Here is a 19,774-nt window from a genome sequence, read left to right as displayed (position 1 = left end):
GAGCCTGCCATCAGCCATGGCTTCCTGAGGAACCCTCTGTTTTCCATGCCTCATAATCACACTTGGCTGTGATTCCTTCCGACACCGTGATGGTCTCAGAGGGTTTCTAATAGCCTCCCTAATCTGATTTGCTTCTGATTTGCTTTGTTTTTGTCTCATCTGTGTCCTGTTTAAAACATAATAAAGCAGTCTCTATAAAAAGAAAGAGAAAAGTGGAGACAAGAAGTGGGGGCAGCAAAGACATGTCAGTGGCAAATAGTGGGAAAGGAATTCTAAGAACGCCACTGAGAACTCGCGGAAGAAATGTAACTGGAAAACCATGAGCTGGGAAGTTCATGGACAGACCTCAGAGCCTCAGAAGACGAGGTCAACATCAGAGATCCCGTCTAGAAGGCGCCCCCTGAAGGAGGCAGGACCATTACTGCTGGGCAGACTGAAATGTTGACTGAGAAGCAAATCAGGAGTAGCGACGGAGGCAGAGGGCGTCTTCTGAGGCTGTCCCCAGGGATCCCGGGGCCATTACTGTGGCTAAGCTGTCAGCTGCTACCCTCAAAGTGAGCCACATGAGCCGATCCACTCTGCGTGAGAGAAAGCTGGGACACTCTGCTCCCATCAAGATCACAGCTTGGGAACCCTCTAGGCGCCTCCACTGGGTCCCATAAAGTCGCTGTGAGTCAGCATCGACTGGCCAGCGCATGTCAGCGTAGCCCGAAGAACTTCTGGTGGTAACTAATGGAAATAACATCCCTAAAAAGAGCGAACGTGAATGTCTAACTATTGATCCTATCTGGCTGCTGTTTGTATTTAATTAGAATTGTATCATGATGGCGTTGTGTTCTTTCTTCAAGTAAGAAACAGTGGGGGGAGGGGACTGATACCAAGGGCTCAAATAGAAAGTAAATGTTTAGAAAATGATGATAGCAACATACATATACATGTGCTTGATACAATGGAAGTATGGATTGTTATAAGAGCCCCCAGTAAAATGATCTTTCAAAGAGAGAAAGCCTAGCCGTGCTTACTGCGTACTCACTCCTCCCAGTGGCCTGAGGGAGAGGGATGAGAACTGGCTGGAGTGGGACACAAGCAGTGACTGATGCCACTGGTGGGTGTCCCAGGCGACTGTGGGGAGAGGCAAAGGGCAAGAACGGGGAAGGACAAGTGGTTCTCCCCACAGCCGTACAGGAAGGGTGGCAAGTGACTCGGGGCAAAACTCCTCTCGAACAGGATGGAACCATAAAGGCATCCGCCGCAAGATTCTCCCAGGGACTTTCAAGGAGCGAGACTACAAAACAAACCAAGTTTGGGCAAAATAACGAGCTCCCCCACTCCAGGAACCAGGAGCCTGGTGCGCCGCTGGGAAAGCCAGATCGTACGCCCTGTCCCGGCTCAGGTGAGCCTTGCTTCGAGCAGGCGAGGGAGCACGCCGCACCTCCAGAGGTCAGAGAGTCAACACAGCTGGTGCACACACCGGGCCCGGCACCTATTCATGGCGGGGACAAAGGAGCCCGAGACCCAGCGTCAGAGAGAGAGACCCACACCACCACGGCTCGGGCAGCCTCCATGCAGACTGGAATATGCGTTCGCGTATATTTTCATCTTGGAAACAGGTGGTGGGATTGCAAATAAAGCACCGGGTGCTGGCTCCGTCTCCTAGCAGTAGCTGCTTTGCAAACGTTACCATGGCACCAACTCCACAGGGTTCTTAGAAGCAGCCACACCACGGCCAGGCCCAGCTCTGGACAGCAAGTCAAACGAACCAAACACAGAAAGTGCGGCAAAGGCGTCCTGGCCTGGTCGCCAAGGTGACTTGTCGCGCTCTCTCAGGGCCCCCTGAGGCTTCTTGAAAGGCCCTGGGGCTTCGTAGGGACAGAGGACCCCGACCACCTCCTTAGACCACCTGGAATTCCCGGGAGCCGAGCTCGGAGGCCGGCTGATGGTAATTATAACCACTTGCTTTTGTTTTTAGCTCGCACAGATTGTGCACAGATTGTGAAGGGCAAGCTCCACCCTCCAGTTGCTGCCGGGTAAACCGCGCTCCAACCGTCCCCAGGGAGTCCCAGTCGGGTGAAAAGGAGAGCAGTGTCCCCAAGGGCCACTCAGCCAGGTGGGCGCTGACATGCGGCAGGCGGGCACCTCTTTCCTGCTGGGAGCACTCTGCCCTTTGGCATTTCCCAAAGGCAGACAAAGCAGATGGAAAGGATGAGGTGGTGGCCACCCTGGCAGCTCAGGAAACAAATCGCTGCCAGTGCGGCCAGGGAGCAAGGGCGGCTCCCAAGGCAGGCCTTGGGCTCGGTGGGACTGCAGGTGCTTGTGAGAGAATGGGAGAATGGAAGGACAGGCACCGGGAGCTATCTGGTTAACCATTCAGGAAAGTGTGGTGGTAAGTGGAACAGTAATGATAGAAACCAGCGGTCCTCAACCGGTGGGTCGCGACCCCTTTGGGGGTCGAACGACCCTTTCACAGGGGTCACCCGATTCGTAACAGTAGCAAAATGATAGTGATGAAGTAGCAACGAAAAGAATTTTATGGTGGGGGCTCACCCCCACATGAGGCACTGTGTTCAAGGGTGGCGGCATTAGGCAGGTTGAGGACCACTGATAGGAACTGTGCATTTATAAGATCTCCAAGGGGGGAGGGGGCAAGGGCTCTGCTCTGCTTCCCATTCAGAGGGGTGTGACCAGGAGACCCTCTGAAGAAGTGAACATTTCTCCAGCTGGGCAGCTCAGCTGGTTGATTCTGACAAGGTAAGGCAAGACTGGGATGGGATTCCCAAGCGCCCTTACTGACAGACGCAGATCCCCAGTGCCCGAGAGCCCCGTAAATCAGCAATGCTGCCCCATTCCAGGTGAAGCTGCCATGGGAGGGGGTGCAAAAAGGAAGAGCGTTGAGGAGAAGAAATCAGGTGTGTCACCTGATTGCCAGTCTCTTGAACAAGCGCACGAACGCTGGCTTCCAAGGAGGGAAGTCTGAAGACGTTGGGTACATACTGTTAACTCCCCACGGACCCGCCGGAAGGCAGACGATACGGCTTCCAGGCCTCTAAGTTCCAATTAGGTCCAACGCATGTTCTCAGAACCAAACTCACTGCCATCGAGTTGACTCCGACTCTTCGCGACCTTGTGGGACAGAGCAGAGCTGCCCCTGCGGGTTTCCGAGACTGTGAATCTTCATGGGACGAGAAGGCCCCTCCGCTTTCCCCACGGAGGGGCTGGCAGGTAGGGACTGAGCACCTTCCACTTACCTTGCAGCTCAGCGCGTAACCCCCGCTCCATTAGGGCTCCTACCATACAGGTCAGTCACAGATGAATGTGTACATTTTCTATGGAGGAGCTGGTCTTCTGACAGTAAGGTTCCAAGTCACCAGCAGCTCCGCAGAAAGATGGATCATCTCAGAAACCTTAAGGAGCAGCTCTACTCGGCCCTGCAGGGTGGCTAGGGGTCAGAATCCACTCAGTGGCAGTGGGTTTGGCTTGAGTTTGGAGAGAAATTACACTCGAGCAGTAGCCTGGATGCCAGGTTTCCTTAAGGCCTAATATTCAAGAGAAAAATAGCCATCTGGGCTTGGCACCCGCAACTCTGGATCCCAAAGAGATCCAGTATGACGAGTAAGACTGGCAGAGGAGGAGGAGGGTCAGGGAGAAAGCAGGATCAAGCGGGAGATGGTGCCACGGTTCCAGTGGTTGGCTGGTTGCTAAGGGTTACACAGCTGGAGATACTGAAACAAAAGGTCCAATTCCACCCATTCCCACCCTCTACCCCCCACACCCTAAAAAAAAAAATCTGTACAAGAACTAGGGAAGCTCAGAGAAGGAATTTCTTTACATCAGGACACTTTATAAGAAAGCTGAGACCAAGCTTGATGGACCTAGTTGACATGGCAGAGGTCAGAAGAAAATGGAATGTTATGGGCGTGGGGGGCCCAGAGTGACCACAGGACAGTGGCCAATAGAATAATGGTAACATGAGGAAAGTCACATTCTACTAAACTTAGATTAAAGTCTTTTAAATACTTTCTGCCCAAGACAGGATTAACACAAGAATTATAAAAGAAAAAAAAAGAATTATAAAAGTACCAGGCCATTTCAAACGCAACAGTGATTGACTTCTGAGGAAGACCAGAGTCCAGAAAAGTGCTTCTTCATGAACCAAAAATTCAAACCCGTGACTCTCAAGTTGATTCTGTCCTACAAGGTCACCACTGGTGGAACAGCACTGTCGGGTGTCCACGGCTGTCCTCTGTACAGACGGGGGCTGCCACATTACTGCCCCATGGAACCGCTGGCCATTTAGTTGGCAGCTGAAGGCTTAACCACTGCAGCACTATGGCTCCCGCTTCTATAGGTGAGACCACAATAAATATCTAAGAAATCATAAATTAGATGTAGAAAACTGAACGTTAATACTGTGTGGCAAGGGTCATTTATCTACATTTCCTGAATCAACAGTTGTGATGTCTTCCAGACAGGTAACATTTACTGTTTACAAGACAGAGACGTAGCATATCCCAACACAATTCCAGATGAGGAAGGAGTTAAATGTACAAAATGAAACCATAAACTAGGGGAACAAATATGATCAAACCCTTTTTGCTCTTTAAGGAGGAAGGCATTTTTTAATGCAGGAGTTAAAAAATAATTCAGAAAGTAAAGATTGGACCACAAAAAATGTAAAAGTTGGTGTAATGATAGTGATGAAAGCATAATAAAAAGGTGGTAAAACATCTACAACAGAAAGGATGCAGTTCCGAGGCTCAATGCTTAAAGAGCTCTTGGAAGCCAACACAGAAAACCCAAAAGTGGAAGAGGATCGAAACGATTTCAGAGAACAATAAATGTTGTACAGTAACAGGCGTGTGGGAAAAGTGCTCCACCTCCCGGGGAGTAGAAATGGCCCCCGGTTATCACAGCAGGGGGACCAGTGGCTCCTGTCCACACACTGCTAGAGCTTGAGTCTATCCGCGGAGGGTGGCTTTCCTCATGTCGCCATCGCTCCCCTGGCCACTGTCCCCGTGCTAACTCTGGACCCCGCACACCCACAGCACACTGCGGCGGATATGCCGAGTTGGGTACACCTTTCTCGGACGCAATTTGATAAAGCTGACGCGATAACGCAACACCGAGTTGTATTTCTACACTAAGGAAAAGAGTCAGAACTCTAAGTGGTTTATGTTTAAAAAATGTTGCTCAAAGTGTTAGCGATCCCAGGAAAAATGAGGCAAGAACCAGAATGTTAAAGTTATACAATAAAATACTAACTAGCCATGGATATTGATTGTTAAAAGCTTTTACTAACACAGGCAGGTGCTTATAACAAAATACTAAATGAAAAAGAAAGTTATCAAAGGTTTTGTTTGTTTTTTCGCTATGGGACGATATGGCAGTGCCTTGCAAAAAGCGAGAGGCAGCGGTAGCCATGAGCAGTGATGAGAACGTAAGGGGAGGGGCAAAGGGAGTGGTGCGAGGAGTTCACGAAGGAAGAGAATGGTGTGGCACGGACTGTGGTAGCAAGTGTACGGTACTGCCGCATGCGGCTGAACTGTGGGTCCATGGTACCTGTATTAGCTCCCCGCCAGGTGGTTTTGGAGAAAGGTCAGAGGAAAGAAAGAGAGCGAAAGATGGTAAGGCATGCTACAGGTCTTTTTTTCTTCTTCTTCATGTACCAGGTGTTATTTAAACATGCTATAATAAACATACAATGCTTATATAATGAAAATATATGTTTAAATGTTTTACAGCTATGTGAGAACACTGGTAACTAAAGGATGTGAATAGCCTCCACCCCAGACAGAGCACGCGGAAGGCGGAAGACTGCAGCTGTAATGAGGGTAAATGTTAGCATCATACCATTTGCTGCTCCTTTAACCGATTTTCAACTTGTTGGAGTTTTTATTACATTCTGCGAAATTTTCAACTGAAGCTCCAGTTCTGTGTTTTATTCTGTGGTAGTTCCTGGGTTTCTATCTGGTTTTTATTTGAATGATTTTCTTTATATGAAACTCAGGATAGGTAGTAGATGTATAGAGACAGCAACTAGATGAATATTTTCTTAGGGTGATGACAGGAGGGTGGGGGAAAGGGGAAGCGAATATAAGAATAAAGGAAATGTTCTAGAATTGATTGTGGTGATGAATGCACAACTCTCTTTAATATACTTAAATATGAATTGTTTGACACATGAATTTCCTATCAAAACTTTTTAAAGGTGAATCAAAAGAAGAATTACATGACAACAAATTAGTGTGTTGCCTTTAGTTTTTTCCTGCCTGATTTTGTATATGATTTTTCTCTCTTTCTCTTTCAGGGTTGCAGCTAAAAGATAATAAAACTAGAAATGGAGCCTTTATATGAGGAGTATCTGGCAAACAGCGGAACAATAGTAAAACCTTACCACTGGCTTACCTTCTCTCTAGATTGTTCTAATTGCCCTTACCATATCCGAACAGGTGAAGAAGCAAGAGTGTCCCCCACGGAATTTTCTCAGATGTTTGGATTCCCGTATGGGCCAACGTATTCTCAAACAAGACACCTCATCTTTTACGAACTAAAAACTTCTTCTGGCAGCCTGGTGCAAAAGGGCCAGGCTAGCAGCTGCACTGGGAACCACATTCATCCAGAATCAATGCTATTTGAGACTAAAGGTTATCTCGATGCAGCCTTACATGGTAACGGCAGTATAGGGCATGTCATTCTGTATTCTAGCAACTCTCCTTGTAACGAAGCTAGCCACTGCTGCATCAGCAAAATGTACAATTTCCTGCTCATGTACCCAGACGCCACTCTTAGTATTTACTTTTCTCAGTTCTATCACACTGAGGCGGATTTCCCTGCCTCCGCGTGGAACCGCGAAGCTCTCCGGAGTCTGGCCAGCTTATGGCCGCAGGTCACTCTGAGTCCAATCAGTGGTGGGATGTGGCATTTTCTCCTCAATGACTTTGTGAGTGGTGTCTCCGGACCGGCTGCTTTCCAGCCCATTTTACCTGGAAGAGCCCTAGCGGACAGGTACAACGCTTATGAAATCGCCGCCATCACCGGGGTGAGGCCTTATTACACGGAGGTTCTGCCACAGCAGAAAGAGACTCCAAACATCAAAGTTCAGTCCACTTCGGGGAGCTATCCTTCAGCCCATGTCCTCCCAACACCGTCTTTACAAGGGACAAGTGGACATCTACAACCCCACTTGACACCATGCCCCCGGATCCCTGTCATTTTCCTGCTGGTGCCTTTCAGAGAGCTCCCGCCAATGCAGGTGGGTCAGAACACACATAAACCCAAGAATGTAGTGAGGCACTTACACATGCTTCAGGAAGCCACGGACCTCAGAAGACCTCTCCCTGAAAGGCCAGTGGAGATCATAGGACAGTTTGCGAGTGCCAAGGAGGCGGATGAAAAGAAGAAGAAAGGGAGAAAGTAATCCTACATCAGCCTGAGACTGAACGTCATCAAAGGACGTTTTATTACACAGCCAGCAAAGGTCCAGACACGCTTCCTCTGAGCCTGCTCCAAGATGCAGAGACATCAACGCAGACACGCAGAGCTCAATTATCTCCTGAGCACCTACCATAAAGCAATGCTATCTTCAGCGTCATCTGCAATGTTTCCATCAGCAGCTTGATCTCGCTCCGGGCCCCGCAGAGGGACAGCATCGAAATGGAGCCATGAAGACCTTGCTGATATTTTGTTAGAAGTAATGTCATTATTTTAGTCTAACCACAGCATCTTTCCACCAAAAGAGCCTGGGGACTAAACAGCTCCCCGCGTTGGTTTCGATATGAAAATGTCCTGTACGGTTGGAAACATGCCTACTTAGCGACAGCGAGTGTTGTTTGCGAGAGCAACCCAGTGATTGTCCATTCAGCGTCATGCACGGACAAAAGACTTTCGGCAGCCCTTTTTTTTCTTAAGTGATTCAAAACAATTGTGTGTGGGGAAAAGCTCTTTGGCTAATAGTTATTTTACAGCTACAAAATTGATCCTGAAACCTAGCCACCCACTCAAGTTTGATCTTTCCCAGCTCAGGCCTCTTCCTCCCAAGTGATGCTGAACGATACCTGATCCCAGCCGTTCTTACTGCTGTCCAGGCTCCGCCTCTGCCTGCGTGTGGCCCTGTCTCCTCAGCAAGTCTGGAAGTGCCCCTGGGGCAAGTGCGGCCTCTCTCTCTCCTCGTCATGTGTCCCCTTATGAGATGTAGGAAGACTGGTCAAGGGCTTGTTGAGCCATTAGACGCTTGCACTCGCCATTGGTATTCTTCCTAGCCTCCACGTCACCTTTTGCTGATTCTGCTCCCTGAGGCATAACTTCTCAACTTCCCATTTTTCTGACCCCTTCCCCTTCACCAGTTCATATCTGTGCATTCTCAACATTTTGTGCACAGCATAACTTGCCTAGGAAGGGCTCCCTGGCTAACTCCCTCAACATTTACATGAATGTTCTTTGTAAATGCTATATTAATTCACATTTGCTGTCTCACATCTCTTGGAAATATATGAAAGTGCACTATAAGTAACTTGCTATTTTGAAATGTAATGTAATAAAAGTACTACTAAACTAATACGATAGGTGTGCCATTAGAAAGAAAAATTTTAAACAACTAACTCCCATACCCAAAAACAAGGAAAGGGGGAGGGAGGAAAACACTTGAGGAATATGAGTGGCTATTGTGATTAGAATAAACATAAATAAAATATTAAACTAAGTTTCTATTGTCTACAGATGTGTATAGAAGTATTCAAATGTAATCATATTGCAGGTATATATTGTTGCTGGTAGTCGTTGTAGTTGGCTCCTGCAACACAAACTCCGCCCAGGATGGCAGCATCCTCCCAACCGTGCCTCTGTTGGAGCCCGTTGCCGCAATCATGTGTCAGTGACCCGTTTCTTTTCCAAACATGAAGCCCTTATCCAGGGCCTGGTCCGCCCTGATAGCATGTCCAAGTACACAAGGCAAAGTCTCTCATTCTCAATTCTAAGACGTATACTGGCTATACTTCATCCCAGAAAGGTTTGTTTGTTCTTCTAGAAATCCAAGATATACTCAATATTCTTCCCCCAGATCATCATTCATATGCTTCCATTCTTCTTCAGTCTTCCTATTCCTTGTCCATTCAAAAGGGCTGGTTCTCAATCACAATGATCTACCTATAACCCCCTCCCAGGACAACAGAAAAGTGGGTAAAGGGAGACAGCGGTCAGTGTAAGACAAGAAAATAATAATAAATTAGCAAGGGTTCATGAGGGTGAGGGAGTGGGGAGGGAGGAGGAAAAACGAGGAGCTGATGCCAGGGGCTTACATGGAGAGCAAATGTTTTGAGAATGATGAGGGTAATGAATGTACAAATGTGCTTTACACAATTGATGTATGTATGGATTGTAAGAGTTATATGCGCCCCCAATAAAAATGTTTTTAAGTTATACAAGCTCCCAATAAAATGATTTAAAAAGGTGGTGGGGAGCTAATTCTACAAGATCTACCTACAGCCTGTGGCCCAGCCAGAGTCTGTCACTGCAGGTGAAGCTGCTATTGCAGCCCCATCAGCCTTAGTGGTACAAGAACACCCTTGTCTTCCGCAGTAAGACCTACAGCAACGCTGTGCTGGTGGTGTACGGCGTCATCTAGTGGGCGTAGAGGGACTAGTTCCTGGCCCATGCAAGGTGTTGATCTTCAGGGGCAGTGACTGGGGGATGTAGTGGAACACCCCACGATGGAGGCCTTGATCCAGTACAGAATAGATAAGGATGTCGTCCAAGGAAGTCCTGGCCTGGAATGGTTGTTGACTCAAATCTGACCCACCATGTAGGCGACGGTTTTGAGTTCATGAGAGTGAATCAGATGCTTCTGATGTCATCACAGATTTCTCAGACCCCGTGGTCCCACGGAGAGCCTCGTCAAGGAATCCTACTAGCCGCTCATGATTGTATTTTGAAGATCTCATCAGCCATTAGTTTTCATCCACATTTGCTGACTATGGAGTTTTGAAAGTGGTGACAAGCATGCAGATAACCAATGTATAGGTGGTGTTTGGTGAATCTTCACCCCATTATGTTTTCTGGACAGCCATACCTGAATACATCCCGGGAACGGTGAGGATCCTTTTGGCCCGGACAGATTCCTGCATCTTGTGTTTCCACCTCCTTCCTTTAATGTCCCAATCTCCTTGAGTGGCCAAGAGGCAAACTTCCCGAAGCCCACACCATGGATGCGCTTGTGAATGCTCATGGTGTTCTCTCTGGTCACGTCTCGACTGCACTGAGAGCATAACAGCCCTCCTTTCAGGGATGCCCAGTGCTAGGACCAGGGGGGAGAAGAGTGTGAGGAACCCTGCAGGCCCATGTTATGTGGTTTTTCCAGGTATGTTACCCAGCTTTCCAAGAACAAGAAGCATGATGGCTTTCTGTTGCTCAAAACTATTCCAGACAATAAAAGATATATGTAAATCTTCCCAATTTATTTGACAACATTGAAACTAACCCTAATATCAAAACCAGATCAAAATAGCACCAAGAAAGAAAACCATGAATAATCAGACTTGACAATTTAGAATTCTGCACCATGTAACCAAACTATAACCTAATCAAAGCTCAGCAATGAATGAAAATAGTACTATTTAATAACTAAATAGACTATATTGAGGAGTATGGAATGTTTCCCTACAGAAAATGCATACATGTAACGTGTTATATTAATAAATTGAACACGTAAAATCATGACTTTTATCATTAGACACGAAAAAGGTATCTGGCAAATTCAGCAGTCATTCATAAAAATCAGAAACCAAACCAAAACCCGGGGCCACGTAGCTGATTCTTGAGTCGCAGGAACTCTATATAGGCTTTCTGAGGTTGGGAATCTTCAGGGGAGCAGACAGTGTCGACTTTTTCCCATGAGCAGTGGATGGGTTTGAACCCCCGACCTTGCTGTTAGCAGCCCAAAGTTTATTCAACGCCATAATGCCAACGGGTAAAATACCAAAGATATTTCCATTAAAAGAAGAGCAAATCAGGTAAGTCTACAACCACCAATTTCTCAGCATTTTTATCACTTATTTACTTTCCTTATTGTATTACTTCCTCCTCCTCATCTCACCACCATGAATCTACGTCAACTCCTATCAACCTCATTTTCAAGATTCTAGCTAATACAGGAGGAACCCTGGTAGTGCAGTCGGTCATGCATTGGATTGCTAGCCACAGGTTCTGCAATGCAAACCCACCAGCCACTCTGAGAGAGGACAATGAGGTTCTCTGCTCCCGTAAAGATGTCCAGCAGCTGGAAGCAGAGGTGGTTCTATTCTGGGTTCTTGGTTCAGTATGGGTCTAACGTGATTCCATGACAGTGAAATGAAAAGAAACTAAAGTAGTAAGAGAAGGAAATTAGATTACATAAATATTGGGAGAGAAAAAATTATTATTTCAACTGATGTGGTTATAAATTTAGGCAACTGTTACTGTTAAAAAGCAATCTCATTAATGAGAAAGAACGTTGTGATTGGCTGGTACCTTGGAGTTGCTGCCGACTCATAGAGACCCTGTATGACGAGTGGAACAAATGCTGCCCGGTCCTGCACCATCCTCACAGGTGTGGCGATGTATGAAACCATTGCTGCAGCCGGTGTCAGTCCATCTTGTGAAAGATTTTCCTCTTTTCCGCTGACCTGTCCTCCTGATAACATGCACAACGTGCAAGAGATGAAGTCTTGTCATCTCACTTCTAAGGAATATTCTGGCCGTGCCACACCCAAGACAGACTGTTTTGTTCTTCTGTCAGCTCGTGGTGTATTTAGCATTCTTTGCCAACACTCTCACCCACAGGCACCCATTCTCCTTCCATCTTCCGAGTGCAGCTTACGCACGCACTAGCAGCAGCTGGGAAACTACGGCCTGTGACCGACACACCTGAGTCCTCAAAGCTGCATCCCTGCACTACAACAGTTCTCCAAGGTCTTCTTTGGATAGTTGCCCAAGGCAACGTGTACTTCCGTTTCTCCACTGCTGCTTCCAGGGGTACTCGATGTGGATCCAAGTAAAATGAAATCCTTGACGATTTCAATCTTTGCTAAGTATTTTTTTCTTTGGAGTGTAACTCATACGAAAGAGTATACATAGTCTTTGACCTTCATCAGTAAGTGCTTCAAGTCCTCTATGCTTACAAGGTTATGCCATCTGCATATTGCATACTTTTAATGAGTCTTTTTCCAATCTTGACGTTGGGTTCTTCTCTGTATAGTACAGCTTTTGGATCATTCACTCAACATATAGATTGAATAAGTATAGTGAAAAGATACAATCCTGACACACACCTTTCCTGTTTGCAAATCACTAAGTGTCCCCTTGCTCGGCTCAAAGGAAGCTCTCTCGGTCTATGTACAGGTTCTGCACAAATACAATTAAATGATCTAGAATACCTACTCTTAGAAAAATTTTCTGTAACTTGTAATGATCCACACAGTGGAATGCCTTTGCACAGTGAATAAAACATAGACAAACCTCTTCCCAGTTTTCTCTGCTTTCAACAAAGAGCCATCTGACATCAGCTTTAAATACCCTTCCTTTCACGTCTTTTTCTGAATCCAATTTTAAACTTCGGCAGTTCACTGCAGATACACTGCTGCACACATTTTAAAAATTATATGCAACAAAATATAACTTGCATATGAAATTAATAGTACTGCTCAATAATTTCCACATTCCAGTGGCTCACCTTTCTGAAAGGACAAATATATGGACCTCTTCCAGCTGATTAGCCAGGTAGTGGTCTTCCAAATTTCTTGGCATAGACTAGTGCACACTTTCAGCATTGCATCAATTTGTTGAAGCATCTGGATTTCTAGTTGTTAGTCTGGGTGGACTAGAAAAACAAATTCATAGACCTTCATATGTGTACAGGTAAGAGCTTTATAATAAAGAGTAATTGTACTTTAAGAAAACATCCCAGTCCAGTCCTGATCAAGTTCTCAAGTCTGATATTAGTCCATATGTCCAGTACTCGTCCGTAAATCTCTCTTCAGACTCAGGAAACACATGTAATAACACCAAGTGCAAAAAGGTCACAGGCCAGCGGGTGGAAAGTCTTGTGGATCCAGTAGGAGTGGAAGCATCTTATGTGGCGTGGGTCTCCATGTGGCTCCTCCAGCTCCAAGGCTCTGGCTGCCATCAGGATAACTCCATGTGCTTATCAACAGGAATGTCCCACAGGGAGTAAGTGTGCCTGTCCCACATCCAGCAAGCTATTTATCTCTTGAGCGCCTCCAAATGAGGTCAAGCTATGACTTGTTTGACAGGCTAAACTCTACCCCTTCACTCTTAATAGTCTCCATGGTGACAACAGATTATGTAACTACCACACTATTTGATCCATTCCTGGGACCTTGTTTTTCAAAAATACCTTCAGAAAAGCTTGAATTTCATCCTTCAATCCCATCAGTTCTTGATCATATGCTTCCTCCTGAAATAGTTCAAGATCCACCAGTTCTTTTGGGTACAGTGACTTCTCTCTTCTTTTGATGCTTTCTATATTCAATATTTTGCCCGTAGAAATCTTCAATATTGAAACGTGAGGATTGAATTTTTTCCCTTTTCTTCTTTTCCCTTTAAGAAATGCAGAGGATGTTCTGTTTTGTGTTTAACTCTAGGTAATAACACGTTTCATGATAATACTATGTCTTCTTGAGCTGAACTTCCAGATCTTTTCTTTTGCTATCTCCCATTCATTTTAGGTGCTCAGTGTTCAAGAGCAAGTGTCAGAGTTTCCTCTGACACACAGTTTAGTCTTTCGAACTCTTCTTGTCATTTTAATAATCGTTTTCCTTTTTTCATGTAAGATAGCCTTTGATGTCATCTCACACCTGGCCGTCTTCACTCTTAGTGTTCAATGCATCAAATCTACTCTTGAGATGCTCTCGAAATTCAGATGGGACATTCTGCAGCTCTCGTGTACTTTAGTTTCCTTCATTTCAACTTGAACTTGCCTATAAGCAACTTATTATCTGTTCCACAGTCTTCCCTAGGCTTAGTCTGACCGCTGCTTTTGAGTTTCTTGACTTTGCCATTGTCTATTTCCACACTTATCGTCCATGTGACACTTGTGTGTATAAGGTCCACATTTATGTTGTTGAAAAAGATACTTTAAATAAGTAAGTCTCTGATACTGCAAAATTCTGTCATGTGGTCTCGTGTCATCAAGGCCATATTTTTCACCTACTAGTCCTTCTTCTGAAGGAGCCCTCACGGTGCTGTCAAGCAAGCATCAGGATGCCAACACTAAGACACTACCAGCTGTGCTTCAAAAGAAAGGTGGCGCTAGCTGGTCCTGGAAAGATGGACAGTCTCGGAACGAGTCTGAATCAAATGGGTGTCACTGGTGGTAGTGGGTAAGCGTCCTGCTTTCAAATTCCACATTTCAATCACTGGCAATGATCAATGCATATTGAGTACATGTTCAATTTATTGCTTGATCAATTTTAGATGCACAAGTTAGTGAAAAAACTCTTAAATGTCTTCCTGTTTAGCATTAGTGGTTGGTGCATACGTTTGGATGAGACTTGCATTATCGGTGTTGTGCTTCTGTTGCTGGTAGGGACCGTGCAATCAGCTCTAACTCAGAGGGACCCTGTGTACACCAGAAGGAAACACTGCACAACCGGACACTAGAATGAAATGCACACTCATCTGACGTCTGAGCCCACTGTTGCTGCCCCTGGATGGCCTTCCTCTTCTTCGCTGATCTTTACCAAGCATAATGTCTTTTTCCTGGCACGGGCCTCTCCTGATAACAGGTCCAAAGTAAACGGAAAAGAAGCCAAACTCATGGCAACTCTGTAAGAGAGGGTGTAACTGCCCCTGTGGGGTTCCAAGACGGTAGATCTTAATGGGAGTAGGAGGACTCATCTTTCTCCCACAGAGCAGCTGGTGGTTTCAAACTGCTGGTCTAGTGGTTAGCAGCCCTATACTACCTGTGAGAAGAAATCTCACTATCCTTATTTCTAAGGAGCATTCTGACTGTACTTCTTCCAAGACTGACCAGGGCAGATTTGTTTGTGATCCTGGCACTTTAAAGAGGTCTTATGCAGCAGGTTTTCACAATCACAGTACAATCTGATTTCTTGACTGCTTCCATGAGCACTAATTATGCCTCCAAGCAAAATGAAGTCCTTGGCAATTTCAATCTTTTCTCCATTTATTACGATATTGTCTATTGGTTCAGCGGTGAGGATCTTGGTTACCTTTACATTGAGTTGTCATCCATACTGCAGGCTGCAGTCCTTGTTCTTCATCAGCAAAGGCTTCGTGTCCTCCTCACTTTCAGCAAGTGAGGTTGTGGCATCTGCATATTGCAGGTTGTTAGGAAGCCCTCCTCCAGCCCTTCTTCATAGAGTCCAGCGTCTCACATGATCTGGTCAGCATACATATTGAGTAAGTAGGTGGGATAATACAACCTGGCACGTGGTTCCTGACTTTAAAGCACACAGTGATTTTACTCCCTTGTTCTGTTTGTAAGACTACTTCTTGTCCCAAGTACAGGTTCCTCGTGAGCACAATGAAGTGTTCTGAAACCCCCTTTCTTCTCCATGTTACCCATGTCTGTTATAAGCCGCAAAGCTGATGCCTTGGTACAGTCAAGAAAACAGAATTAAGACTCATCTTTACCCTGCTGCTGAAGTGGGTTACAAGTTGGCCTGCTAACTGTGGGGTCACCAGTTTGAAGCTGCCAGCTGCTCTCCATGGGAGAAAGATGAGGCTTTCTACTCCTGTTAAAGTTACAACAGTCACAGAAACCCACAGGGGCAGTTCTACTTTGTCCTATAGGGTCGCTATGAATTGGAACTAACTCGATAGCACTAAGTTTGGTTTTCAGAGTTGGAAAGATCTTTCTGTTTTCCGTTAGTTTTATCTGATGTCAGTAATGGTATCCTCCAGCCATATCCTCTTCTGGCTCTGGTTTGAATTTCTGGCAGCTCCCTGCCAATGTGCTGCTGCAACCTTTGTTGAATTATCTTCGGCAACAATTTAATTTTGTGTAATAGTGATATTGTTTGAAAATTTCCACATTCTGTTGGGTCACCCTTCTTTGGAATGGGCACAGATATGTATCGCCTCTAGTTGGTAAATTTCTTGAAAAATACACATCAGCGCTTTCAATGCATCGTCGGTGTGGTAAAACACTTTAATTGGTCTTCCTTGCAGGCATGTGAATATTATCCTATGATTGACAACATTGTACTTCAAGATCGATCTTGAAACAGTCTTTTTGACAATGAATGTGGTGCTTTTCCTCATTTCTGGAATCATAGACCATATGTTTGGCCAATTCAAAATGGCCAATAACGGCCCATTTCAACTCACTAATGCCTAGAATATCAATCTTTATTCATTCCATTTCATTTTTTAAAATGTCTAATTTTCTTAGGTTCACCTTTTGTACTTTCTACATTCCAATTATGAATGGGTGGGAAAGAATACAGGATAATTGTTGACATCAATAAGCCAACCAAACTCACTGCCATTGAGTTAATTCTGACTCGTAGCAATGGTTTGGTACAGAGCATAACTGCTTCTGGGGGTTCTGAGACTAAATCTTTACAGGTGCAAAGAGCAGGTGGTGGTTTCAAACTGCTGATCTTGTGGTTAGCAGCCCAGTGTGTAACCCCTACACCACCAGGGCTCCTTTTGAAGTCACTAGCTTCCTGCCATCATCATAGCCTTTATAAGGTCACTTTACCGTAGAGCAAGCTGGGGTCAAAACGCTTGGTCCACTTAAACAAGGATTTTTTAAAACAGCCCTGTGTGATGCTGATCAGCTTAGTGTGAGCTGTTCCCTCTAGTAAATTGCATATGGCTGTAAAATGCTCTGTTGTGTGCATTTTTTCATCACGTCTGGTGCAATACTATAAACCCTGAATAATAGTGCCATGGATCTACACGAAGTGCTACTAGCTATACTAGAAGTGCACACAAGAAGCAGAGAAAAGTCACAAAATTGCAACAAAAGGTTGCCTGGTTTGATATGTAGTACGGACTGGGGTCTCCAGCGGGGCCTGCCATTTGAAGATCAATGAACCCAGCACACGGACTACTGGATACAAGAAAAGGAAACACGCGTGAAGTCATTGTCCCACCTCTTCGGCAGGCTCAAAAACCTGGTAGCTTTGTGAGATATCTTTTAATTGTGGGTGCAGTATGTTACATTCTTGTACCATACAAAATGTGTTCACCAACTGCTTATAAGTAAGGCTTCCGGTGAACAGCAGGCTACGTTTGGGGGAGAGTCAAGAGTTATAAACAGATTGCCGACTATGCAGAGGGCTGGTGCCTCTAACCCTTACTTTGTTCAAAAGTCAATTGTTAATGAAAAAACAATGCCCTTTCACAGTAATGCTTCAAATACAGTGTTCCCTCGTTTATTCAGCACTGTGACAGCTAGGTTTTATGTCAACCTGGCTGGGCAAGGAATTCTCAGTGGTTTGGTAGTTAGCACCTACTAAGCTACCACTTGTCTCTGTTTGTCATACTGTGGTGACTTGTGTGTGGCTGCAATGCTAGAAGCTATGTCACCATACTTCAAATGACAGCAAGGTCATTCAAAGTGCACAGGTGTCCACAGAGCTTCCGGACAAAGAACAGACTGCGAAGAAGAAGGATACACTGCCTACTTCTGAAGAATTACCACATGAAGCCTATGAAAGGATCAAAACGCTGGCAGGTACTGAAAACCTCATGAAAAGAAGCAGAACATGGTCAGACAAAGTGCCAGAAGATGAGCCCCTCAGGTTGGAAAGAGCTCAAAATAAAACTGAGTTAGAGCTGCCTTCTCAAAATAGGTTGACCATAGTGATGTAGATGGAATAAAGGTTGCGGAAGTAAAGCTTTCAGGAGCTTCATTGCTGATAGGGGGTGACTCAAAAGGAGAAGAAACAGCTTAACCTTAGAATGTACAAAGTATGAATCTAAGGCACATGGTAGAAAGTGCAAAATCAAAGCGCTGAATAGAAATTTTCAAAGGGCAAAAAAAAAAAGAAATTTTCAAAGGGCAACGCAAGAAGATAAAATAAAATATTATAATGAAGTCTGCAAACACCTCGAGTTAGAAAACCAGAAACAACATGCTCAGCATAACTGAAGGAACTCGAAAGAACACGAGTCTCAAGTTGCAATACTGAAAGATTCTATGGGAAAAATACTGAACAATGCTAACGGCACCAACAGAAGGAGGAAAGAATACAGTCACTGTACAAAAACAACAACTAGTTAACATTCGACCATTAACAGAAGTAGCGTATGATGAAGAACCAATAGTGCTGAAGGAAGAAGTCCAAGCTGCACTGAAAGCATTAGCCAAAAACGTGGCTCCAGGAATTGATGGAATACCCATTGAAATGTTTCAACAAACTGATGAAGCACTGGAAGCACCCACTCACTTGTCTGTGTCAGGAAATTTGGAGACAGCTACATGGTCAACTGACGAATAGACCCACATTCACACCACTCCAAAGAAAGGTCACCCAACAGGATGCTCAGACTATAAAACAATATAATTAGCATCACATACAAGTCAAATTTTGCTGAAGATCATCCAACAATGGTTGCAATGGAACAAATTCAGCCCAAATTCAAGAGAGGACATGGAACAAAGAATATCATTCCTGGTGTCAGATGGACCTTGACTAAAAGCAGAGCACAATAGAAAGATGTTTACTTATGTTCCATTGACTATGCTAAGGCATTCAACTGTGTGGATGATAACAAACTATGGATAGCCATGAAAATAATAGCCTTAGAATTCCAGAACACTTCATTGTGCTCACGCAGAACCTGGACCTGGATCAAGAGCAGTTGTGTGAACAGAACAAGGGAAAACTGCATGGTTTAGTCAGCAAACCCTCTCACCATACTTATTCAATCTATGTGCAGAGAAAATCGTCAGAGAAGCTGATTATATGGAGAAAAATGGGGCATCAGGTTTATTAACAGGTTGGAGGAAGGTTTATTAACAGGCTACTATATGCAGAAAACACGCATTGCTTGCTGAAAATAAAGACGTGAAGCACTTGCTGATGAAGATGAAGGATTGCAGCCTTCAGTATGGATTTAAACTCGGGGCAAAGAAGACCAAAATCCTTATATCTAGACCAGAAGGTAACTTCATGGTAAAAGGAGAAAAGACTGAAGTTTTGGAGGATTTTGTCTTACTTGGATCCACAATGGACACGGCAGTCAAGAGATCAAATGACACTGGATAAATCTGCTGCAGAAGACCTCTTTTAAAATGTGGACAAGAAAGGATGTTATTCGAGGACTTAGGTACACCAGACCCAAGCCATGGTATCTTTTTATTGCCTCCTGTACATGGGGAAATTGGACATTAAATCAGAAAGATTGAAGAAAAATTTATGTCTTTGAATTATAGTGCTCTCAAAGAATACCGAAAGTACCCTGGACTGCCAGAACTAACAAGTCTTGTCTTGAAAAAAAAAAAAAAAAAAGTACGGCCAGAGTGCTCCTTAGAAGCAAGAATGGTGAGACTTCATCTTGTGTACTCTGGACCTGCTGTCCAGAGACCAGTCCCTGCAGAAGGACACCATGTATCGGGCAAAAGCAGAAGGCCTTCAACAAGATGAATGGACACAGTGGCTGCACTGATGGGCTCAGGCATAAGAACAATTGTGCGGATGACACAGGACTAGACAGTGTTTCATTCCGTTGTATACAGTGTGTCCCTGTGAGGTGGAACGGATTTGACAGCACCTAGCAACAAGCACCCATGACCTGACTTGACACAACG

The 19,774-nt window shown here is 45.0% G+C and overlaps 2 protein-coding genes across 2 annotated transcripts in view; one reads left to right on the top strand and one right to left on the bottom strand.

The window, feature by feature from the left end:
• RGL1 (ral guanine nucleotide dissociation stimulator like 1) overlaps positions 1–19,774 on the bottom strand; it is a 337,768-nt gene that overhangs the window by 313,354 nt on the left and 4,640 nt on the right. The window lies entirely within an intron of this gene.
• On the top strand, positions 6,335–7,414 carry APOBEC4 (apolipoprotein B mRNA editing enzyme catalytic polypeptide like 4). The gene has a single exon (XM_075540498.1). It carries the CDS (start codon positions 6,335–6,337, stop codon positions 7,412–7,414), a length of 1,080 nt encoding a protein of 359 aa, XP_075396613.1.

Source organism: Tenrec ecaudatus, chromosome 1, assembly GCF_050624435.1.
Source record: "Tenrec ecaudatus isolate mTenEca1 chromosome 1, mTenEca1.hap1, whole genome shotgun sequence".
In the NCBI taxonomy this organism is placed as follows: Eukaryota; Metazoa; Chordata; class Mammalia; order Afrosoricida; family Tenrecidae; genus Tenrec; species Tenrec ecaudatus.
This window is presented reverse-complemented; position numbering and strand designations above follow the sequence as displayed.